We start from the raw sequence: 26,527 nt of genomic DNA, 5'->3' as shown, positions 1-26,527 counted from the left end.
GTTGTTCTTCAAAAGTATCCCAACACACAAGTGTTATCAGCTGGACCTCAGACGGTACTAACTGAGTAGTCAGCTTCAGACATGTTCAGGGGAGCTAAAGACTGTCCTCAGAGAATGTTATTTAGCAAATGTCTATGTCTTTCCACAAATCCCTCATTAACTGAAAATTGTTTCTGACAATATCCAAACAACCCCCAAAGTCAACTTAAGAGAGTTTTTCCCTTTCCAGAAAGCAGTGAAAGACCTTTCTTAAACTGTGTGTAGCTGCTAGGAAATCAATTATACTTGAGTTTCTAATCAGATGATTTCTTTTTCTATCCCACACAAGGGAGTCACTCTTACACACAGTAATCAGCTCCAGAAAATGTGCCACATTTTAACGATCATCACATCTTTGTGAGATGATATTCACGCCACCACACTCATTAACCCACCATGTAAACACAAAGGATAATGGAATAAAATGAAAACCACTGAGGCTTGCTGTATCGTAGTGTGGATTAAAGTTTTAAATGTACATTGTACCCCCAGAAGCAATATCTATGTGACAGCACCTCAGAATTGTAAAGCAAAAACAGCTTTGATAAATATGCAGAGCTCTTCAGTGTTAGAACCAATGTTAGAATAAATGACCCCAAACCTTGCCATATATACTCTTCTTTAGAGCTTTAAAAGTTACTTGGATATTATCAACTAAATACCTATTTTGGAAACCTAGCCATTTCTCTGTTGATCAAGTTGCTATTCTTGGATGTGCAGTAATAAATCAGCATGTTTTCCTTTCCACTAATTAAGGATCAATCTGTTTTACCAAGACTCATAGAAAGTGACAGATCAGATTCAAACTTCATCTTCACCAATGTCTTTTGCTATTGGATTTTATCTCCAGCCAATTTACATAGCATCATAATAGCATTCCAACAAATGTAACTTATTTTAGGTATATAAAAAGATGGATGGATGGATGGATGGATGGGTGATAGAAGATAGATAGATGATAGGCAGATGGTAGAGAGATAAATATATAAATAGGTAGATGATAAATAGATTAAAATATATAGATAGATAATAGAAAGATAGATAGATAATAGAAGACTAGATAGATAAATAAAACATAGATAGATGATTAGATAGATAGATAGATAGATAGATAGATAGATGATAGAAAATGATAGATGACAGATAAATAGGTAATGATGATTGATAGATAGATGATAGGTAAATAGAAATGATAGATAGATAGATAGATAGATAGACAGATAGATAGATAGACTATTCTACAGAGTACTCCCTTTCCAAAACTTAAGTAAAGGCCTGATGTTATAGATGGCATTTCATTGACAGTGCCATGCACATATGTACTATTTTGCTCAAGGATGGACTTTTTATAGCATGTAGAGAGTACCCAAGCAATTAATTATTAAGAGACCCTATGTTCTTCCACATATTATCCAATTCTCTATATTCTTTATCTTTCTCCATCTTCTTTTCTTATTAACTTATGTTATCCCTTCTTTTTATTTTGATCCCTCCCCAACAAAGCCATGACTTGGTTTGGCTTATGCTATCCATGAGCTGGTGGAACTCTTCTTCTAGTGACATCAAATGATGACATTACACTCCTTACACAGACGAGGTCTCATGAATTTATTAGCATAAGAAAGGGCACAGGATAGCAGACAGTAAGCTTCATTTTGAAGGTATTTGTGCAATGAAATAACAAATTACAACTCTAAGAACCAAGTTCAATATAGAAAACTGGTTTATGAGATAAAGTAGTGAGACTGGTTCGAGGTAGAGCAAACTGGCTCTAATGCTAGTTCCAAATGAGAAGGTCCTACAGATAATCAGAATGTCAGACTTTGGATGAAGGAATACCCATTGTAATACTTGTAAATCAAACTTGTACATTAATATATTTGCTTGAATTTTATTAAAAGCTTATAGTCAAACTTCATAGCCACATACAATGCATCTGGCTTCTATGTACTTATCCAATTCAGTAATTAAGATGCTATGTGCCTCATTTACATACCACCACCTAATAACAGAAGCCCTTGTACACTCTCCCAAAGAAGAGTCAAATAGAATCTTTGAGTGATTTGCTTTCCTAAGTCTTCTATGAACAAAAGATCCAAGAGATTTGCTGATAATATAACATCCAACATGCATTTCTCCAAGTATTCATGCTTTGAAGCTAGTGTCATGAAAGCGGATGACATTCTACCAGTCCTGGTCTAAGTACTTCATTATATACCAACAAATTGGCCAAGTTAGACTGAGAAACAATCTTCTCTGGGAAAAAGCAGAAGCAAATCATAGAAACCTAGAAAGAGTCTTGGTTAATCTTCACCAGAAAGCACTTGACCTATGTGACAAAGAACAATAAATCAATGGCAGAAAAATCCATACATACCTTCTGTTGTGCACACTGACGATTGTTAGAGGAACTTACCTTTTTGCTTTTTCTGTGTGCAAAGTCTCTTCCTTGACATTCGTTTCCTACTTGCTGTTGAATGTATGTGCAATGGGAATAAGCTTGTGAGGTTAAAGGGGCATTATGCCGCCAGGGAGAGAAAACAAATTGGTCCTAGTGAGTCTTCCACAGACAAATTGGAGGGAAAAGAAAAAAACAGATAGCAAAATTCCCTCAGGTACCCTGGATTAGCCCATAACTGCCTGTCTGAGAGTAAAATAGCCTTTCCAAATCATAAATATGGAAACTGGATACTCAGTAACACTGAAGCGCTCAGCAAAAGCAATTGATGGCAAGCCCTTCTGCAGACCCCCTAGCACATAACATTTTCCTCTAGATTTCCAGATTCTCATCTGTCCCCTTTAACATACCAAAAGACAAGGGAATACCATGTGGATCACAAGGCTTCTGAGAAACTGGAAATGGAAACTGCTAGAGATACCTACACACATGGTAAAAATTGATAAATAAGGGATCAAGCAAAACTAAGTAGGCACAATGGATTATATATAGAATTATTATAAGAGGCTCCCTTGTGGGTACACTTCAATATGACTTCACTCTTCAATCCATTAACCTTTTGTACTTGTTTTATAAAAACCAAATATTCCAATGTGTTTAGTCTACCACCAAGGCAATGTTTAGATTATTTCAGATACTCAGAAGGGCCATCTGAGGCACATCCTTTCACCAAGTCTCAAGTATTTGCTTAGCTTAAAAGTGGCCATGGTTAGGAATATACCACAAGAAGGAGGTGGAACGACAAGTTATAGATTCTCATGGCACTGAAACATCTTTAGCAGCAGCATTGGGTCGCCTCCATAAAACCAGTCCTTTCTTAGAACCAAGTCAATGAATATACCTGTTACTCCACTGGTGGATGAAATAGTAATCATAGGATCTCTCTCAACATGAATAAAATACACTGTGTGTGTGTATGTATGTGTGTGTCTGTGTGTACCATACTTACAAATTAGAAATGTTTATATATAAAGGACAGTTATGCATACAATCTTTTTCTATATTGCCCTTGAATATTTCTCTGAGCCACTTGAAAATACCCCCAATAGGTAAAGTGTGAACTCACGGTCATTGCACTGGTTTCCCGAATAGGATGTCATAGAACAGTCACAGGTGAAGCCTTCCCACTGTTGCATGCAAACCCCTTGGTTGGCACATGAATCCTCCTGACAGGTTGTACTGGGTCCTGGTAGTGCACAAAAATGGGAGTGGGATGGAGTGAGAAGGAGAAATAGAAGAAACATTAAAAATTATTCAACTAAGAAAACACCTAAATCTACCACTATCATGTCCCCAAACACTCAAAAACACAACCATCAAAAATATCAACAAAATCACATGCAACAGAATTCAGTATTTATAAACTATGACAGAAATACATACTTGGCCACAAACTATCAACAATTACACAGAAACGGGAGAGGGCTGAACACATGTTCTCCTTTAGGTAGACTTTGCATAAAAGCTTCATGTTCTATCATTCACCTAGAAGATACCTCATTTGCAGGGATTTGTTATTGAATAATGCTAAAGTAGAAAAAATGTATTCTCATTATTTAAATAAAGTACATTTTTTTATTCTGAAACTAGAAGCCCCTAAGTCTATTTTGTGATGCTAGAATGATGATAAGTAGAAATTAGGAGGAGGAGAGAAAATGAATTCAAGTGTGCTGTATTCTATAGGTGTTAAGCAATTTACGTAAACTGTGTTATTAAATCCCCCAGCAGCTCAAATAATTATGACAAACTCCATTCCATGGATTTACCATAGTGGTGAACCAATTTATCCAAGGTCCCATGTTTTCTCAAGAATGCTAATGCCTGTTTTAGAGAGATTAACATTGACACTGCCTCTTCACTTCACCAGAGCTTCCCATCATCACTTGGGAATTGATAGAAATGCAAATTCTTGGGGCCCACCCTGAACCCATTGAACTGGAAAGTTTGAGAGAGACAGAAATCTATCTTCACAACCTTCAGAAATTTCAATACAGCCTACAGTATGAGAACTACTATACTATACCACACTGTTACTCAGAATTTTAATATACAGGATAGGTTATGTCCTCTCCTGGGACATTTCTATACCAGAAGATACAACAGAGTTATTTTGCTGTAAGGAAAAAGTATTAAATGTTGGGCTAATTTTCTTTCTGTTGTTATTTCTATTTTATGTGTCTTTACCTAATTATATGTAAATATAATGGTGCATGTACATAATTTCTAAATGAGTATATCTATTCCCAAGGCATTCTAGGAATCTTTACTTTTTCCAGATGGAAGTAGAAAATCAAACAAGTTTTTCAGTCTCATCTTTACAAACTGCCACTGAAATCATTCTTTTGGTCAGCCTGGCACCAATCTTCAACCACTCTCTTTTCAGTCCTTACTTCAGCCTTGGGGTAAATATTAATAGAAATATCTGAGTTATCAAGAAATAGTGCAATATTCAGGATAACTCCAGATTCGCCAAGATCCTCAGCAAAGGGCATGGGTTCTTTGGCTCAACAAATGTCTTAGTCCAGGACTAATGCATAAAAGCATTTGTCAGAGTGAAGAAGATGTGTCTATTGCAATGACTATCCCTTTTGCATTTTCCTCGCTAAGCTTTTCAGAAGCACAGAATACTAAATGGAAGCATGAAGGATTTAAAGGATGTAAGTTTGAGACAAAGGACTAGAGAGGGTCCACCTTCTAGGTGGCAAGACATTTCGTATTTATGAAGGGCGGAAGCAGTACAGGCCATCATTCATGAGACAAAGCTATTAGGAGATGACATAAAAAAGTTCACGACAATTAGTAACACTGGGGGAACAGCCCCACCGCTGGGTTTCTGCAGCTCCTATTTGCCTTGCGGTTCCCGCATGCAGAGATGAAAGGAGGTACATGGCCATGTTCTCAGTGGGTCTTAAACTTGAGCATTGTGTCCTACCAGTTTCATTAACAATGGCAAATCAGGACAGCTTCTTTCAAAGGACAAAAAGCTTCTGAGAAGTCCACAGGGCTCCCTAGCCAAACAGCTCTCACCAGACAATGGACTAGTAATTCAACTGTGCTCAAGAATGAGAAACACATGGAAGGCTTTCCATTGAAAGGAGAAAACTTTGAGAAAATACAGTAATTCTTTGCATGGTTACTGAGTCTACAGAAAAGCCATTCTCCTCTCCTCTAACTACCATATTTTAACCATTTTTAAGGACCAGCCTGCATGCCTCCCCCAAATGAAACATTCTCAGTTAACTACAAGAAAGATTCTTGCCCTTCTTAGTGGCAACAACACTTATTATCTGTGCCATTGATTTCTACATGTGATAATGTTCAATTTAGCATTTTATTATGCATTATAACATCTTCTTTTAATTTTTTATGTTTTTGTTTTTAGCTATTTGCTATCAAAAGACTGATTGTTGCATGCTTTTTAGAAGTCATGTATTAAGCTTTGAGTGGGTCCTTTTGGCCCCAGGACTACATGCATTCAGAGAAAGTGTTTCAATACCTGACAAGCTGAACTGTTTTACCCTTCATTTTCCTTTGTCTCATACTTTCAAATCATGAGTGAGTAAATCTTTAACATCTACTAAATGTTGGTCAGGAATCAAACACAGAGGGACTTGCAGGTCATTTCCAAATTCTTCTAAGCTGTGCCTCATACCATAAGGGTAAACACATTCAGGTAGCATTCAATGACTGACTGTATTATCACCTTCCAGCTGATTGTTCAATGGCTTCACATCAGTTTGAAACCAAAGATAGACCTCCTTTCAAGGTTATGATCAGAAGGTCTCCCATCCCTGTATCATTTTCTACCAATTGTCCCTAGCTCACTGTGCACCAGCATCGTTCCCTCCTCTCTAACATCACAATACTCAGAATGTTGTCACCATGCCCATGTCATGAGCATCATTTGAAAGCTGTGATCCAAGAACATGTCCAGACCCCACGTAGCACTCCTGCCTGGGGGTTGGATGAGGAGTCTGAGTTGTAATGGGCCCTTCAGGGATTTCTGACACCTTACTCACATTCCAGGTCCACTGTTCCAGACCTGCAGCTCATCACTGTCCTCAAGTTCTCTTGCTCCTGCTGGAGCCACAGTATTAGAGATTCCCTCATGCTTATTTCCAAAACACTGACTTATCTTTATTCAAGTTTCAGCTCAAAGAGAGCATGTTCAAAGCACCTAACTGAGGAAGCCCCCAGCAGCATCACTCTCCAGCAGATCTTCTTGTTTGTTTTACTTAATGATTACATGACCTATAATTAAATTGTTTGTTGAATTCTTCCTGCTAATGGGAACTATCATGCTTGCATGTTTATGACTCTCAATGTATTATTTTGTTATATATTTACAACTTAGAATAACCAATTAACTCGGGATATCTAATAACTATGTCACTTCACATGCTGATCATTTCATGTATGATTTGAAAAAGATTGAAAATCTGATCCATTTGCAACTTTTAAAGCATATAATGCATTGCCATTTACTGTAATCACCAATCTGTGCAATAGACCACCCAGGTTTAATTCTCTTGGCTAACTGAAAATTTGTACCCTTGGACCAATATCTCCATCCTCTGCATCCACCTCCTCTCCAGGCCTCTGTGTCTACCATTCTGTTCTCGACTCACAAAATTTCAATTATTCAAATTCCATGCAAATGAGACCACATATGTATCTTTCTCTGACTCACTAATTTTACTTTATTGGATAACCACTTTCATCACTATTTTCATGAATACAGTTTCTCGTCTTTTTTTCCCGTTTTGTTTTAATTTGGTGACCATTGGGTTTTTTTTTTTTAGATTTATTTTATTTTATAATGTAATTTAATTTTACATATCATCCATGGATTCCCTTGTCCTCCCTCCTCCCACCCCACCCCCACCTTCTCCCCAGCCCACCCCCCATTCCTATCTCCTCCAGGGCAAAGACTCCCCTGAGGATTGAGTTCAACCTGGTAGATTCAGTCCAGGCAGATCCAGTCCCCTCCTCCCAGGCTGAGCCAAGTGTCCCTGTTTAAGCCCCATGTTTCAAACAACCAACTCATGCACTGAGTACAGGACCCGGTCCCACTGCCTGGATGCCTCCCAAACAGATCAAGCTAATCAACTGTCTCACTTATCCAGAGGGCCTGATCTAGTTGGGGGCTCCTCAGCTATTGGTTCATAGTTCATGTGTTTCCATTCATTTGGCTATTTGTCCCTGTCCTTTATCCAACCTTGGTCTCAATAGTTCTCGCTCATACAAACCCTCCTTTTTCTCACCAGTTGGACTCCTGGAGCTCCACCTGGGGCCTGGCTGTGAATCTCAGCATCTGGTGCCCTCAGTCATTGCATGGGGTTTCTAGCATGACAATTAGGGTGTTTGGCCATCCTATCACCATAGTAGGTCAGTTCGGGCTGTCTCTCGACCATTGCCAGTAGTCTATTGTGGGGGTATCTTTGTAGATTTCTGTGGGTCTCTCTTTTCTCTGTGTGTGACATGGGCACATGCATGTGTGGGAGTACATGTGCACATGTGTGCATGAGCATATAGAGGTCTGGGATCAGACTCAGGTATCAGTCCTTAGGTGTCATCCATTTTGAATATCTCTGGCCTAGACCCCACCAGTCAGAGTAGGCTGGCTGACCAGAGAGTCCTAGGAATCTGCCTGTCTCCGCTTCCCCAGTGACAGGTTGCAGGTGCTTACCACCATTCCCTACTGTTCTGTTTGGAAGCAATGTTTATTAATTCTTTGAAATTTTTTAAAAATATTTTTATTTTATAATTAATTCAATTTTACATATCAGCCACAGATTCCCCTGTCCTCCTCCTCCCACCCCCAATCTTTCTCCACCCCAATATGCCCCCCATTCCCACCTCCTCTTGGGCAAGGTCTCCCCTGAGAGTCAGCCCAACCTGGTAGATTCAGTTGAGGTATTTTAATTATATTCGCTCCTTCTGGCTACCTCCTTCAACCTTTTTAACATGAGCTCTAGGGCTTGAACCCAGGTCCTTTTGCTTGCATAGCAAGCCCTTTCTCAACTGAGTCATGTCCATAGCTCAGTATCTCACTTTTTAAAGGCTGAATATGTTCATATGAGTCATATTTCTTTATCCATTTATCTGATGACCACACCTAGGTCAGTTCTATTTTTTAGCTATTATATACAATGTTGCAGTGAACATTGGAATAGACACATTTCTTTGACATATTGATTTTTAATTCCTTTGGATATGTGCCCAGAAGTGGTATTGTTAGATCATGTGCTAATTCTATTTTCAGTTTTCCATACTGTTTTCTGTAATTATCGTATTAATTTACATTCCCACCACCAACACATAAGGATTCCCTGTTCTCCACTCTCCTGCCAATTTATCAAAGTCATTCTAGCAGATATGATTATTAACTCATTGTGGCTTAATTTCTGTTTCCTCAATGATTTGGTATGAACAGTTCCTTATACCTGATACACATTCGTATTTTTTATTGGATCATTTGTTTGCCAGTTACTTAATTAATTGGATTCCTTACCCATTTGAAACATTTACCTATCAACAAATATTTGGCTTGCAAATGTTCCCTCATAATCCATAGGTTGTGTCCATACTCTATTAATTGTTCCATTGCTATGTAGAAGTTTTTATTTTTGTGCAATCCAATTTCTTTATTTATTTTCTTTTGTTCTCTGTATTTTGATTATCATGCAAGAAACCAGACCAATTTTATAGAGTAATAGCTTATGTTTTCTTCTAGTGGTTCTATAGTTTGGAGTCTTATGCTTAGTAAATATTTACACCACTCTGGGTTGATTTTTATACATGGTGCAAGGTAAGGTAAGTTTATTCTGTGGGTACCAAATTGCATCAATGTTATTGAAAACATATTTCTTTTTTGTAGTATGTTCATGCTACTTTTGTCAAAATTCAACTACATAAAATTGTACATTTATTTCTCAGCTGTCTGTCCTGTTTAATTAATCAAAGTATTTGTTATGCAGTAATTGAATGTGGTGGAGGAGTTTTTCAACAATGTTTTTCACTGTGTATCCTTTGATATTAGCTAACCTTGACTAAACCAGATTAAAAACATAACAATGGCTATGAACTACATATTAGCTGGGTGTCTTAACTCCTAGCTCTATTTTTCACTTCCCTAGGAAACATCAGGTTGTGTGTTTCCTTAATTATTTTATTAGATAGTAATCTGAAGGCTGATCCTTCTTGATCTGGAATTGCTTTTCTCTCCAAGAACTGTCTCACACTCTCATTTGATGACCAACTCTCTCCAAATCAACCTCTATAGCACATGGCACCTGACTTTGTCACCTCCACTTCCTGTTCTATAAAATGAAGTTAATGGAGTATCTTTGATATTTCTAAACCCTTGAAATAATGAAGGTCAAGATTCTGGTAATAAAGTGTACTGTCCCTCTCCTAATGCTTAAGCAGAACTTAACCAAACATGTCTCAAAATCCCAAGTTAAAGTTGATTAATATTGCTAAGCTAGCACCAGCTTCTACCTTGAAGGTAGTGCTGTGGGATGTTCTGTATGCTGTGAATCTATGTTGCTCTGATTGGGTGATAAATAAAATGCTGATTGGCTAGTAACCAGGCAGGAAATATAGGTGGGATAAACAGATAAGGAGGATTCTGGGAAAAGGAAGGCTGAGTCAGGAGACACCAGCCTGCCATCAAGGGAGCAGCATATAATAGCACACAGATAAAGCCTCAGAACATGTGGCAACATATAGATTAACAGAAGTGTAAGAGCTAGCCAGTGGTAGACCTGAGCTAATGGCCAAGCAGTTTTAAATAATATAAGTCTCTGTGTGTTTACTTGGATCTGAGCAGCTACAGGACCAGGCAGACCACAGAAAAACTTTCAGCTACAAGGTAGAACTGGGGCGATGTCAGTGGTCATCAAGGTACCAAAGCCTCTCTTACCAATACCCAGTTGCTCATGACTTCTCAATTGGCAGATGAGATGATCATACCATCAGTATGATGAGTGGCAAGGTTTAGTGCCAATTTCAGTAACATCTCAATGCTCTTTAGTCACTCTATCCCCCTCATGATACACAGAGTATACAATACTGGGACAAGGCATGGGAAGTAGTTGTATGCAATACTGGGACATGGCATGAGAAGTAGTTGATGCTAAGATGCCCCCATGCAGTTCTTTTCCCCAGAAGCCTTTGACCTGTGGTCTGTTTTTAACCAGCAACATCCAAGATAAGTTGATTTGCTTCATTGTTGACTTTAGTGGTATATAATGCTCCCAGCATTGTCCATTGTAAGCTACAGCATTCTTTGTCTTATCAGTTGGCTTGTAGAACTGCTGAGAATCTCTGTTATGAAACTGCTGAGAATCTGTTATGAACCAGGCCATAGGACACCACAATCACCAATGGTTCATAAACCAAAGTCTATGTTTATATGGTAAGAGAGAAGTGATATCCATGACAATAATGAAACAGGAGTTCACCTTGATCCAGTTAGAGGAGGCAGGATAAGGGAGACAAAAATAGCTGTTGTCCTTCTTGCTCAATCACCCTATTTTGGGGGTGCCTGGACCACAGATGCCCAATAATGACATCACCTCCTTTTTTTAAAGTCAAAAACAACAAAGGCCTCACGAGTCAATGTGACTTTCAAAAATGCAAACTAAGACCTCATTCTCAGATTTTACTTTTTCCCCTTCAGCACTGACTTAGTAATGTGTTGTAGCAACAGAGGGTAAGTAAAAATAAGCGAGTGAGCAAGAGCAAGAAAGAGAGAGAGGGAAGGATGGATTTCAAAGGACAGGCCTAGCAAAATAAAGGTAACTTAAAATACTTTAATAAATGTGCTGGTTAGTTTTATGTCAGCTTGACCCAACTAGAGTTATCTGAGAGGAGGGAAGCTCAACTGATAAAAATTTCTCTAAAAGACTGGGCTGTTGGAGAGCAGGTTGGACATTGTCTTAATTAGTGATTGATGTGGGAGGGTCCAATCCATTGGCGCCACCCTTGGGCTGGTAGTCCTGGGTCCTATAAAAAAGCAGGCTGAGAAAGCCATAAGAAGCAAGCAAGTAAGCAGCAACCTCCCGCGGTCTCTGCATCAGCTCCTGCCTCCAGGTTCCTGCCCTATTTGAGTTCCTCCCGTGACTGCCTTTGATGATGAACTGTGATATAGAAATGTAAGCAAAATAAACCCTTTCCTCCCCAAGTAGCTTTTGGTCATGGTTTTTCATCACAGCAATAGAAGCTTTATCTAAGATAAATGAGTATTGAGTAAACAATAGTCAATATTATATGAAAATTCTCCATCATAAAGTCATCCAGATGCTTTCTGGACATCTAGGGATTGTGTCTACCTGGAGGATAGACAAATAAAAGTTAAAACATAAAACATGGTAGGAAAAGAAATATAGCTTTAAAATCCAGTTCTAGCACTATTAGTATAAATGTGGCCTATCTAAACTTAGTCTCTACATCTTTACGATAGAGATGATTTATCCTATTGCACATGGTGAGGATTAAGTGGAATAACATGAAAAGTTTATAAATGGGAATAACAGTATAGGTCATGAGAAGGCAGGGTATAGTTTGCAAGTCCATAGCATTCCCCTGTACCAAGTCAATACATGGCATTATCAGTTCTCCTGGCTGACAAAATTAGGCCTTTTCTTCCTGCTTAAGTAGGGTACAGAGTTGGTGAGATGTACAGAACTCAACCCATTATGGAGTTAGTAGGTCATATTAACACAATCCCACAAACTTGAGGGACAAAAGCAAGAACCACTATGTGACATTCAGCTTAATTCCTGTCCCTCTTTATTGTTCCCCATAAGCCAAACTATTTTTGAAGACTTGATTTAAGTAAAGCGTTACATGTCGTTACATAAAATACAATGGAGAATGTGATTCAGCCCTTAGCTTCGAAGAAAATGGGATAAAGAACTAACTGTATGCCTTATAACAAAATTGGAAAATTAAAATGTCCTCAGCAAAGTAAAGGTAGATGTCAGATTCTGCTAAAAATGACTTAATAGTTGGCCAGTGAGGTGGCTCAGTGAGGGGTAAAGGCAGTAATGGACAAGGCTGATGATATTCAGCTCCTTCCCCAGGACCCACATGAGGGAAGGAGAGAACTTGCTGCCAAATGCTGTCCTCTGAACTTGGCGTGCATGTTCCCATGTGCAAGCCACTCACCTACCTGAGTAAATAAACAAATTTCAAAAGTTAAATTAAAAAATTAAGATGCCTTAATAGAATGTCAGATTTTTTTAAGGCATTCAAACCCAAAATTATTGACCTTCTACTAATAGCCAACATATAAGTCTGAGCTTATTAATCTTCCCATCACCCTGATCTAATTAATCCTGAATGCCTCACCTTCCTGCCTACTATCTTCACACTAGCTACCATTTCTCAAAAAGAAGACATCGAATTCAAAACAGAAGACACGTTCAGGAAAGCCACAGTGAACAGAAGGAAGAAGCAATTGTGATGAACAGGATGGCTGGATGATGCATTGTTTTTATTCTTCACAGTTTATCACCTGCCTTCGTCCCAAACAGAGAGACTTTTGTTTCTTTCATGGTTTTTCAGCTCCTTCCTTACATAAGGAAGATTTACAGGGCTTTTTCTTCTCTGGCAATATTCTCCTTGCAAACCAAAAGAAATTATAAATATTCTTCCATGTATTCCATAGGCATGATTGTGCTATCCAAGACACATGGACACCAAGACAAAACCTTTCAGCCTGATGGCATCTCCATTGCTCCACTGAGGACACACAGCCCTCCTGCATCCTCATATAGAGCCGGTATGAATTTGAAACAGTCAGTAAGGTATTCTTTGCAATCTTTTGTCACAATGTGTATCTGTTATTAATGAGAAATACAGCATAGCAGAGAGAAATGGAGAAAATAGGAAAAAGAGCTCGCTCTCATCCTATATATCCAGAGGGTCTGCTGGGAGGAAAATGTTCCTTCCCTTGGCTGGTAGAGTAGCCAGGCCTAGAAACTTGTCCCTTCTCTCTAGAATATGGACCTTCACTTTTCTCATTTTGCTTTCTGCCTTCAATTCCTGTCCTTTTCATCGATTTCTACTCTGCAGGGAGGGAAGGGAAATATTTACATAATACAAACTGGACCCAAATGTCAATTCTCCACTTACAACATCTTCAGTACTGCTTACATGGAAAGTCAGCCATTCTATTTCCACTCCCTACCCCAAATCATCTATCACATCTTCATATGAATATTATTTCAGATCAATTGAATTGTCTGTAGTTTCCTGTACCAGCCAAGTTTTAAATGAACTTCCTTAATAATCCACCTGGAAAATACCTAGAGTCAGCTAAAATTCTACCTGAGAAACTATCCCTAAACACTTACCTTAACCACTCTTAACCATACAGGCTAGTTAACTTCCTTTGTGTTAACATGACACCATGTATAACTCCAGGATAACAGTTTTCATTCTGCAATATAATTATTGGCCAATTTACTGGCTTCTCTGATACATTGACAGCATAATCCACACTCCTTGCTAACTGTGTGATACACAGGAAGAGCTGGCACTCTTCCTGTTAAACCAAGCAGCACAATAATTAAGGAAGTTTTTTAAATTATATAAATACAATGCAATATACTAGCAAGAGGACTCAAACTATTGATTATTAACCCAAACTACAAATGCCACTTCTCATAGCTCATTCTTATGTATGCTTTAAAAGAGTCCCTTTGCCTCCGCATTGTAAACTGCATCATATCTGTATTATATGTCTTACTACCCTTTGCACTTAATGTTAACTAGTACGATCTATGCCTGCAATTTATCACTGAATATGTCAGCTTATGAGTAATATCCACCAATGTCAAGGAAATTAAAGCTGAAAGTGAGTGTATCCTACAGTTAAGCTGGTATAACACAGAGAAAGAGTAAGATAATCCAAAACAATCACAAGGACAGAGGCTCTTGAGATAAGCAGGAGAGTTTTGTATTACAAAAAGGAAAGTTTATAGCACTATAGGAGTAACTTAAAACTCATATTACTGACCATGCTTTTATAAAGGGGAATGTCAAGGTACTTTGATGTGTTTTCTCCCCCAGTATGTATACATTTGGTGGACAATTTGTAATAACCAGAGAGTTTAATTTCTCCTTTATGTAACTGTCAAAAACTATTCCTCCCCCTTGGCATACTTTTTGTGGTTGGAATGTGCAATATTCCCCCATAGGTGTAAATGTTTGAGCACTTGGCCCTGAGTTAGTGGAAGTTTTGGAAAGTTGAAGAATCCTTGGGAAATGGATCATCCCTGGAGGAAGTGGGTTACTGGGAACAAGCTCAAGGTTTCTTAACTTGTCCCAAAGTCCCTTCCACTCTCTGCTTCCTGACTGAAGATGAGATGCAATGAAACCGGCCCTTAGTGCCCTGCCAGTGTCCTTCCCTGCCGTGATGAACTGTACTACTTCTTAAACTGTGAACCACATTAAACTCCCCTTCCATAAATAGCTTTCATCTGGCATTTTGTCATGGCAATGAGAAAAGTTACTAATACAGATAGGTACCTTAAGATGATTTGCCACATACGGAGTCCCCAATGAAAGACTCCAAGCTAGCATTTAGAAATTCAAAAGCCATGTATATTGAAGAACAGTAAACTTGAGCATAATACATAGCTTTCTCACTTAACCTATTAAATCTGGTCTAAAGGAGCTTTATCCACTTCAGACTATCTCATGCTGTATTTTGAATCTTCCTCCTGCTTGTCCTCTGCTTACAGAATATGTCAGGATCCCTTTTTTGACAACTGAGCATCGTGCCTAAAATGACAACATTACCACAAAGGGCTACCTGCTTTAAAACTGAATGATGTTACAAAGCGTGCTTGAAGTTCAAAGTATATGTTCTTTTTCACAAGTTGTAATATATACTGGGACATAGTTCAATTTGCTGTGAAGAGATGAAGAGAAAATAACTGCATCTAATCAAATGGCATTATTAGTTATGTCCCCCCGAGAGGTAGACACTAGTGTGTCTACCCACTTAGTATATAACAAGGAAGTCACAGCAAAGGAAATGATCCCAGAGATAAAATATTACTTTTTTAAAAACTACCTTTGCCTTCACTACTTCTAACAATTTGGTCTGATTGCAGATTCTGCAGCGGCTATCTGAGGCTTTGTGCCCTGCTTGCCTTAAGACAGCTAAAATGCTCTGTTCCTCCCTTGCTATTCTGAGTCAAAGCAGCCTGACCCAACAGGAATGACAAGCCATTACTGACTTTGCAAGGTGTCTCTTTGAATGACAGAAGCAGCAGCTTCCGCCTGCAGATATTCAGGGGCATCTCCCAATCTCCCAGGCAGGTGGTTTTTTGTAGGGTATTCAGGATAAAACCAACAGATCCTCTTCTTCCCCAAGAGTGTTTTTTCTGCTTAGATCACACAATAGAAAATTAAAGTGCTCAACCAAAATTCCCGGTAGGAAATATAAATCTCTGCAATGTTTTAATGACATGATTATCTCCCACATGCCTAAAATATTTCTTTTAAAATGAGCTGAGAGAAAATGATATGGCCATTCACAAGGTCCAAGCACTTGAATGTCCCACTCTAGAAAACGACCTTCCTGACCTAGAGAGTAATAAATTAAGAACTCAAGTAGTTTTTTCTTCCTTTTCAAAGTTCTTCTTCTATCTGTGCTGAATAAATTAAAAGGAACCAGACCCCCCATGACAAATATTGAGAGAAACATTAATCATTTCCGGAATCGATCCTGTTGGGAGATAGTCATAGTATAAGATGCTTAAAACCTCTTTGGTTCTACCCAGAATGGAGTAATGTTCTTATCGCCATGATATATCATTTTACAATTATTTTCATTGTGTACTTTTCAGATTTCTGTCACCCTTTTGGAAGAACACTGACTTCAGCCCCCTCCCCAACAATGGCTGTTCTCTAAGAGGTCTGACAGCTAGAAGCCCTCTAACATTACAATACCAAGGGTCACACAGGGCATCTTTCACTCCAAAGTGGTACAAGAGCCTTCTCTACCTTGCAGGTCAGCTTTGGTCAACGCAACTTTGTTAGCAAAAGAACAGAAAAAGCGAAAACAATAACCAGAGGTTAGTTAGAGTTGAGTCAACTGGGTAACATCACAGAAACAAAAATGCAGTCTGCATAGCCAACATCACTCAGACAGACACTTGAAATGCTCAACAAGGTCACCAGAGACAGCACAGACAAGGGGATGCGCAGACCAGGGCAGAGCAGGCCTCCTGGGAGCCAAGTCAGCAGAGCTGGGACAGGGAAACAGTGAACTTGACAAAGCACAAGCAATGGGGCACGGAGAGTCTTCCCACACATACACAGCCAACCCCAAGACAGACAGCCGGGAGAGAAAGGGAGTGTGTGGCCAGACTGAAAGACAAATGTGCACATTCAAAGCCCACAAAAATACTTTGGAACATTTAGGAGTTGAGCGCGGGCGACTCTCGATCACCCCAATCCCTTGCACCTTTGAAAATGCCACCAAGGAATATGGCACCAGAGTTATGCATTTCTATCCAGGCGACCCACTGGGGACACCAAAATGCTGTTGTTGTTCAATTTGCAGGAATATAACCAAATGTTTGTGGGCAAAAAAGGCACCAAGTGTATGTCCTTTTTATTGATTCATGCTAGTTCCAGAATGAAGCACATAATGTTTTCTCCCAGATGTTTACCTTCTATAGCTGGAACATCACCTCTGATCAACAAACCTTAGCTTCTATGGCTAAGCGAATCTCAACATGGGAAAAGGTGTTTACAAGCCAAGTGTTAATTTAGGCACTGTTTAAAAAAATAATCCTTGCCCCTAATAAGAAGCCAAAAGTCACAGCTAGACTTTGGCTAGAAATCAGACAATTTCTAAGTCAGAGTTATAAAATCAAAGCCTACCTCAAGATCATTCTTACAAACAAAACAAAACAAAAAAACCCTGAGAACCAAAGAATAACAAGTTCCTAAATTTGAAAATAATTTCTAACTTTTTTTTATTTCTTACACAAATTTTTGGTGGATCAAATAATGGGAAAATAATACATTTATTCCTTAGGGATATAAAGGATTTTAAAATATCAATGCCACTGACTTTTGCAAGAGCATATGCTATACAGTAGTCTGTCTAGCCTACATATATAAAAACACAACCATATATTCACCATCTTAAGTAGATTCAGGTCAAGGTTTTTGGTAATGACATCCATCCCCAATTTGGTTACTGTTCTCTATGAAGAAATGGCATGCTCTTTTTCCCATACATCCCATGTGCCTTGTACTCTAAGACAGTCTTAGGAGTCACACGCTGTGTGCAAGAGACTCATGGGAATGGAATCTTTTGTAGTCTCTCTAAGGTTTCAGGCCCCATTTCCTTCCCTCCTACCTTTCACAGTATTATTTCCACAAAATCCTAAAAAGCCTCCCAAGATCTTCTCAGGGGCCTTATCCACAAAGCTGCAAACTACCAATGATAGTAATTTATGCCTTAACCTACTTTTTGGCTATTTTTCCTGGCCACTTAAGCTAATTATCAAGTCATTTGTGTACAATAAACAAGGACCATCTTCCCTCGCTTGGTACTCATCCTCCACTTCATCCCAACCAGTAGGGAAGTCTTAATGCTCGGTGGGCAACCATCATAATTATCTCCATGGCAATAGAGTGCATGTGATTAGGCCCATGGGCTTTGCCATAGATGGATGGGAGAGCCATCAAGTCGCAGTATCCGGCTTTGAACAATCATGGTACTTAGAGAAAGGCTGGAGTCCACCGTAATGCATGTGGTAGATCTCACAAGCTGACGCTGAGCTTCAGGGAAGCCAGGGGACAGTTCTCCCAATGTGATGGGTAATTTCCTTCTGCTAGCATTCTCACTGTTTCTCCTAAAGCTCTCCTAGGTAGGGAGGGCTCAGCCCTTCCTTCTCTCTTTACATTTTGTAAAAGTTAATTTTAACCTCTTTTTATTCCAGTACTGTAGCTTCATTTCTTTATAACCTCAAGTCTGACCTTGTATAGAGCTGTGCTTCCAATACAGCAGCCAGATACACACGTGACAACAGAGCTTCAAATGTGCATTTTGTGAACTTAGATGCTGCTACAAATATAAATTACTCAAGCTTCTTAAGATTTAATGTAATCAAAAGGATAAGAAATATCCATTAATCACTTTATTACACACACTGAAATGCTAATGTTTGGGATATATTGGGTTAAATAGGATAAGATATAAAATGTAAACTAATTTCCTGTTACTTTACACATTTTAAAATATAACTATTGGGAAATTTTAATTCTATATATGACTTACACTACATTTCTTACTTTATTTTTATTTTTTTTTTCATATGTGTGGTATGAGTACATGTATGGATACTGTGGGTATGCAACCACATGTGTAGAGGGGCCAGAGGCTGGTGTCAGGAATCTCCTTCAATGACTGTGTAACTTGTCTATTGAGGCCATCTCTCACCTGGACCCAGAGCTTGATGATTCAGCTAATGTACCTGGTCAGCTTGCTCCAGGGATCCCATTTCTGTCTCCTATGCTCTGAGGTTGTAGATGAGCTGCCACATATACCCAGCATTTATGTGGATGCTAGGGATCTGAAGTCTGTTCCTCATGCTTACACAGCATGTACAAGCATGCCTTGCTAAGACATCCCCCCTGCTCCTTCTACTTCATTTCTATTGGGCAATATAACCTGAGGATTAAATGGATTCTTCCCAACTTTTCAACCAGAATAACCTAAGTCATAATTAAAAACATTGCTATGTAAATAGTACCTTGTCCTTTCTTTGAAAAAACTTCAATTGTGTGTGCACATGTGTGCACGTATGTGAGTGCAGTGTCTGTGGATGTAAGAGGAAAGCATTGGATCCTTGGGTTTAGTGTTACAGGTGGCAGTGAGTTGCCTTATCTGGGTGCTAGGAACTGAACGGACATCCCATGTAAGAGCAGGATTGCTTTTAACTCCTTAGCCATCTCTCTAGCTCTGTCTTGTGCTTTTTAATATATAATTTCATACTTTAATTTAACTTGATATAGTACATTCTCGAATAAGCTCAGCTCCTGTCACCCCAAACCTTCTAAAGTAAGATTCTTAGTTGAATGCCAAACACTTCATTTTTTTTCTTGCATTTTCCTTTAACATCTGAAGAACTATGAATAGACCAGTAAGTCCAAAAAATTTTTGAGTTGAGTGAAATTGTGCAGCATTTTCAGGAAAACACAAAATGGCTGCTTCAAGTGCCTTTTGATTCTTAACCTCTTGCCCATCTTTCTCTCTCTCTCTCTCTCTCTCTCTCTCTCTCTCTCTCTCTCTCTCTCTCTCTCTCACACACACACACACACACACACACACACACACACACACACGCACACCATATTTATGGTCATTAGAATTTAAAGTGTATTATTGGATGAAGGAAAACTGGAAGCAGATCATAGGGGTGACCCTTCTAATACTAGTCCAACACAGACAACCAACTCAGGCAAAGGGAAACATCTTTTTTAGCACAGGTTAGCCTGAGAAGCATTTGCAAAATTCTGCTTTGAAGGAATGAGTTAACTCAAATGGAAGCTGCTTTAAAAGCAGTGTTCATGAAGTTGAACACAGGAAATAAATGAACAGTTTTGACATGGAAAATGGAAAACGGATGCAAGAAAATACAACGCGTTGCACAAAGTACCATAAGGCTCAGCCAGAGGGAAGCATAAGTAGATCTTGATGACTGTCAGGCAACTCCTCTGCCAGTAGATGACCTGCAGTCACTTCTCCAGCCAATTGAAGGCAGTAGTAAGCCCAGAATGTGTTCACTGCTGCCCTCTGCTGGCTCAAGCTAAGTTGTTCTTACAGTCATCACAGCTCCGGAAAGACTAGTTCTTTTCAGTGTCTACAGAAACAGGCTGAGCATGGTTTGTTGTGCGGCGTGGGTAGACATGCAGTGCTATTGTGTGTCTCACATGAGATAATATTCAGGAACAGTAATCCCACATTTATCCAGTACCCACTATGTATCAGGCACTTTGTATCTTTCAGATTTAGTCATATTACTTTTGAAGGTGCCTATTATTGTCCCATTTCACAAAGAAAGAAAAGATAGACCTAAATGGTTAAGTAAATTACCAAATGTCACCTGGACCTTAATCCAGGGCTTCCTCATGAGGGTGCTAAGGATATTCCTTCTACAGCACACTGGGGACTGACAAGCAGAGCCTGATCCAGTAAGTACTCAATAAATATTAGTTTCCTTCCATCATCGTGACATTCTGACATCATTTCTCTGTCTCCCAATGGATTTGCATTAATGATCAAGCTATTGTTAGCCAAAATAGGAAGCATTTTATAGATGGTGATATCAATCTGGACTCTTTGCTTTGTCCTTTACCATTATTAAAATAGAAATAGAAATCTCTAGTGCCCTTTCAGCCACTATGAAAATAAAGGCACAAATTGGGAGAAGCCTGATGCCCATGACAAGGAAGGTACTTCACTGCTGAGTATGTGAACCTAGAAGGACATCTGCCAGCATACCTTCTTAGAGCTCATGGCACATGTCTGGCATACTCAGCCAGTGACAAGAGGACACTGATTAGGATGCACTGTTGGATGGTGAATGAGAATGACAAAGAATGGGTAAACTGAGGAAAGAGGCACTGGCAGAGCAGCAAGGAGGCTTGATGCTTGTGACAAGGCTGTGCCTTAGAAAGAAGAGAGGTTCTACCTTCACAGCCCCGCTCGATCTGCCCACTCCTGTGGAGAGCATCATTGATGAGATCAGGCAGGCGCCCATTCAAGTCAACAGAGGCCAGGCAGCCCTGAAATCCATCCCGGGAGGCCACAAGTTTTGGGAGGTTGCTGTACATGCCCTGAGCTAAGCCAGCCATGTAGAGATCACCTAGAAAAGAAAGCACAAAGTAAAAGAGACCAAGTAGAGAAAGGATGTGGTAGCCATGTCCACAAATGCTTAACAACTTAGACTATTTTTTAGATGATGATAACACAACCATGGGGTGTATGGGTCAGTTAAAGTAAGAATAATTACCAGACTCTCTAAATTACTAATATCAAAAACCTAAATATTTCTTCTAGGTCATTCATTTGTGTTCAACATCTCAGAGTTGGAATCACCATATCAACTGTATGAAGTAGACTCCTAGTTAAAAGAAGTAAAACTTAACCATATTTTTCAACAAAACAACCATATGTTGAGCAGTTTTTATGTATTTATTAGAAATAGCATGTTGAGAGTTTTACAGACATCCCATCAAAGGCCTAACAACCCATAATGAGAGTACCAACTACTATCCTTCTCTTGGTTTATGTATCAACATACAGTACTCAATATGGCTGAGGCATTGTTACCAATGTCACCCAAGCAAAAATGAGTTAGCTGATTCAGAATCCCCCCACACCCCCATTACATTTTGACATAGCCCTGACTTATCACCTCATCTTTCAGACCCCCAAAACACATTCCTAATATTATCAAAGATCACAAAACATTTTGAGGCATGCTCTGCATAGAAACTGGGTAAGTGGCTTTATGGTATAAATCAACACCTTTCCAATATGTACATATGTGTGGAACAAAACATATGGCTGGAACTCTTAACCTGGAGTTTCCCTGTGGAAACAACTTTTCTGTTGAGAGATGGGCTGTCAAATACAAACTTCTGTATAAGAATTACCTTTCAAATCCAGATTTTTGGCACCATTGATGACCTGAGTGACTACCTTGGTATCCACTTTCAGGCTGTGGGTATTACTGTTGTCCCGAGTGATGACTACATTGTGCCACTGGTTGTCATTCAGGGGGCGGTCACTGTTGCCTTTGATCACATTGGGACCATTACCAAGATCAAACACATAGTGTATATACCTATGAGAAGTGGGGAAAAACACACAATCACTTCAGGTACCATGAAGTGGTTCAGTGGCAATCACATATATATCCAAAACAAGGGGTTTCAAATCTCCCAGGCTAATCAAGCATAGCACAGCAATTAAATACACTTATAAGAACTGTCAGTAGTTATGGGATCATACTTCATTTCAGTTCCATATTCACAGACTGATAGACTCTTCTTTCATTTTTTTTTTTTTTTGATTTTTTTTTTAAGTCAAGACTTTACAATATAGCACAGGTTAGCCTGGAACTCACAATCTTCCTTCCAATGACTCTAGTGTTAGAATTATGGGCATGTACCTGTACCCAGCCCAAAGTCTACTTCTTTAATGGTTCATAGGAAGATATAGATCTAAGAAGTGGTACAGTTAAGACCCTACAAAATACAAAAGAACAACAGTAATAAAATCTAATCAATATTGGTCAATGTGTTGTTTGTTTGCTTGAGACAAGGTCTTATGAAGCCCAGGTTGACACCAAATTTGCTATCTAGCTGAGATTGGACAAGCCTCAGGATAGTTTATCGTGCACACCTGATCTGACCTCAGTCAGGAAGTGAAGTAGTAATTCAACCTAAGTTATTTGCCAAACTTGTGACCTCAGTCAGCTGGTGAGAATGCCATCTCACAGAGACAAGATCCTCTTGTCCCTATCATAGCACTGCTGGATTTACAGGCATGTGAGATCACATCCACCTGGTGTATGCAGTGCTAGAATTGAACCCAGAACCTTGGGCATGCTGGGCAAGCACTCTATTAAAACAGCTACATCCCAGTTCTGTCTTTGTTCCTATTTCCCTACTTTACAATATATTATAGCAGAACAGGGCAGAGAAAGAGAGGTTTAAAAATTAGAGTCTTAACTTCTGCAATGTCCCTAAATTCAGGAAATTCAATTTCATGGTTTTGGGTATTAGGAGACTGTGTCCATGCTCTCCCCTTAAAATAAAAATTGTAATGCTAATAGTAGGGTTGAAAAATAAGTAGGTTTCATTTCTTACTACATATCTGTTGATTACAATTAGTAATACCCAAAAGATGTTTATAATACACCATAGCCATAGTTTATATGAATAAGCTTATCGCAAAATAGTTTCAAAGGTGCTGCAGATATCACTCTGTATGCTATGAATGTGTTGCTCTGATTGGTTAATAAATAAAGTGCTGATTGGCCAGTAGCCAGGCAGAAAGTATAGGCGGGACAAGCAGAGAAGAGAATTCTGGGAAGAGAAAGGTTGAGTCAGGAGTCACCAGCCAGACACAGAGGAAGCAAGATGTAAAAGTACCAGTAAGCCACAAGCTAGTGGCAACTTACAGATTAATAGAAATGGGTTAATTTAAGATAAGAACTAGATAGCAAGAAGCCTGCCATGGCCATACAGTTTGTAAGTAATGTAAGTCTTTGTGTGTTTACTTGGGTCTGAGCAACTGCAGGAGCTGGGTGGACACAGGAACACTTCAGCTACACAAGGAACTGTATGTATTTCATAATTAAAAGATTTATAACATCAACTTAGTAGAATTCCATTAAATAATCTTAAGAGTCCCTGTCCTTTCCAGCCCTAGTCATTTGTAGATCTTTATTATCAAGGAGGGTACTAACAGGAACAGAGGTTGGGGAGTAAAATGGACAGTGTTCTTCACAGCCATAGTTTACATGATATTTCAGTAAATATAGCCAGCATCAACTAAGTGATTTCTGCTACTTACCCCTTGACCAGCTCAACTGCAATAAAATCGTTGCCATCACCACTATTGAAGAGAATGAAGCCATCAGCTGAAGTGGTCTTGAACTGGAAAAAGAGGTGCATGGACGTGTAAGCCTGGAGGGTGGCAAGGGTCAGGTAGCTGCTCTTGGTCTTGAAAGTGACAGGGTCAGCAATGATGTTCCTCAGTCCAAAACGAGCCTTCAGTTCACAGTAGTCAATGTCCCCATTTTTACACAAATCAATGTAGAGCAAGCCATTGAACATGAGGCTCTGAAGATGACCAATGAAACTGGAAGGGACCACAGAGATATAACGCTTCTCAGTCATGATACCAGTTTCAATATTATGGAACTCCAGGCGGGTGTGGTCTCCCACCATCGTACCTGTAAAATCAGAAATGAGGTAGAAATGGAAAAAGTTACTCTGGTTTTTCACAGCTACCTTACTCCATCTTACAGGAGAAACATGTTTCTAAGTTTCTGAGTTCTGTTCCAGAAAACAAAATACTTGCCATAGTTCATAATGCACTCCTGACCTGACCTTTGTTAGGAAGTGAAGTAGTAGCTCAACCCAAGTCGATCTCCTGACTGGTGATCTCAGTCAGCTGCAGAGAATACCATCTCATAGAAAGAAAACTGGGAGCTTACTGAGAACCCAAGTTAAAGGACATCGCCATTCATCTTCTTCATTCAAGAAACAACTCAGGAGGCAGAGGCAGGCAGATCCCTGAGTTTGAGACCAGCTTGGTTTACATAATGAGTTCCAGGAAAGCCAGGGTTACACAGAGAAGCCCTGTCTCAGAAAAAAACAAAAAACAAAAACAAAACAGTGTGTGTGTTTGTATTATATATATATATATATATATGTATATATATACATATACATATACACACACACCACATATATGGTGTATGTATTCCATATACATATGGAACATATATCTGGTGTGTGTGTGTATATTTGTGTGTGTGCAGTAACAGTTAATGAAAAAGAGGCCATGAATCTGAAGGAAAGCAGGGAAGGGTAAATGGGAAGGCTTAGGGAAAGGAAAGGGAAGACAGAAGTGTTATAATTCCGCTTTAGTCTCAAAAATAAAAATGTAAAAACAAAAATGAAGGTTCAAGAGAAAGGAGCTGAGATAAATGCTCTTGGGGTAAAAGTTTTATTAGGAGATTTGTTAATTCCACAGACAGCATGGGAGGGGTCCCACGTGAGTCATCAGTTCAATCAGACAAAGTGGCCTTCTCCTTAAAGCTTTCCAAGGGGCGAGAGAAGGTCCTACACTGCATAGTTAATGCATATTTTATAGCATGTGCTGTGGTCAGGTCATCCTTGATTCTTGGACAATGAGGAAAGGGAGGAAGATTGCAGGGTCATCACAGTTGCTCCTGCCAGCTCCTCTCAGACAGTGTGAGGATAGCCAGGCTGCAGGGTGTGTGGCCTGATCTGTGAGACCTCTGACTCTTGATGCAGCAAAGCTCATGTGGCTGATTTACAGACCCATTCTTAAGAGCACCCAATTGATAACCATGCAAGCTGGCTGTATGATACTCTGTTGCAGAACGTTTGCTGGAACAGCAAAGGAAATCACATTGCAAGCCAGCCTTGTTAAGGAATAAGAAGAAAGTTTGGAGTTGCTGGAGGCCATGTAGCAACCAGAGGGCACTGAACTGACTGGAAGAGACACCAACCACCAAGACTTAGAGAAAATAGAGGAAAATAAAGATTGTTTTGGTGTCTGAAACTAACCACAGAAAATCTGGACTTTTATAAACTATGTCAGGCTTCATTTCACACTCAGTGCTCCTCTGGGGTAAATTTCTGACATTTGTTGTCAAGGGTGGTCCAGTTGATTGAGAGCAACAGGAATAAACTTTTCATGACTTTTGTGTGGCTAGGGTTAGCACAGTGATGGTGAACAAAGAGGGCTTAAAATAAACACAGAGATGGAAATTGTAAAAACAAAATCAAGGAAAACATTATGAGTATGGCTGAAGTTGAATTTGGCTTCCTCAACATGTCTATAGAAAATTCATACAAAGCTGTAACAAAACTGTGTTCTCACCCTTGAACTCCCTCCTGATAACCCTCTTCTATAGTGCAGCCACCTTCTAGTTTAAGAAACTCCACTTTCAAGGGACTCCTAGAATCCCTTTACTTACTTTTGTATAACTTTCCAGAAGACAGGGAGGTGATATAAACTAAAAGACTAAGGAAGTTTACAAGGGAAATTGTGTGCTCATTGTCCAACCCATTAAAATAACTATTTCTCTTAGTTGGATCAAAGCAACTTGGGAAACACCCAGCCTACTCCACTAACCCGTGATTTTCGTGCTAAAGAATCCAGTCTGGCTCTTGTGGAGATGGCCAGTATGACCCTGAATGGGGCTCATGTGAACA

General features: G+C 39.3%; 1 protein-coding gene across 1 annotated transcript in view; it reads right to left on the bottom strand.

The window, feature by feature from the left end:
• Positions 1–26,527, bottom strand: part of Nrxn3 (neurexin 3) — a 1,620,870-nt gene that overhangs the window by 824,106 nt on the left and 770,237 nt on the right. Inside the window, 5 exon segments of the mRNA XM_037210977.1 lie at positions 3,564–3,683; positions 16,526–16,552; positions 21,235–21,408; positions 22,202–22,392; positions 24,129–24,510. Coding sequence (XP_037066872.1) covers positions 3,564–3,683; positions 16,526–16,552; positions 21,235–21,408; positions 22,202–22,392; positions 24,129–24,510 — 894 coding nt within the window.

This window comes from Peromyscus leucopus, chromosome 14, assembly GCF_004664715.2.
Source record: "Peromyscus leucopus breed LL Stock chromosome 14, UCI_PerLeu_2.1, whole genome shotgun sequence".
NCBI lineage: Eukaryota > Metazoa > Chordata > Mammalia > Rodentia > Cricetidae > Peromyscus > Peromyscus leucopus.
This window is presented reverse-complemented; position numbering and strand designations above follow the sequence as displayed.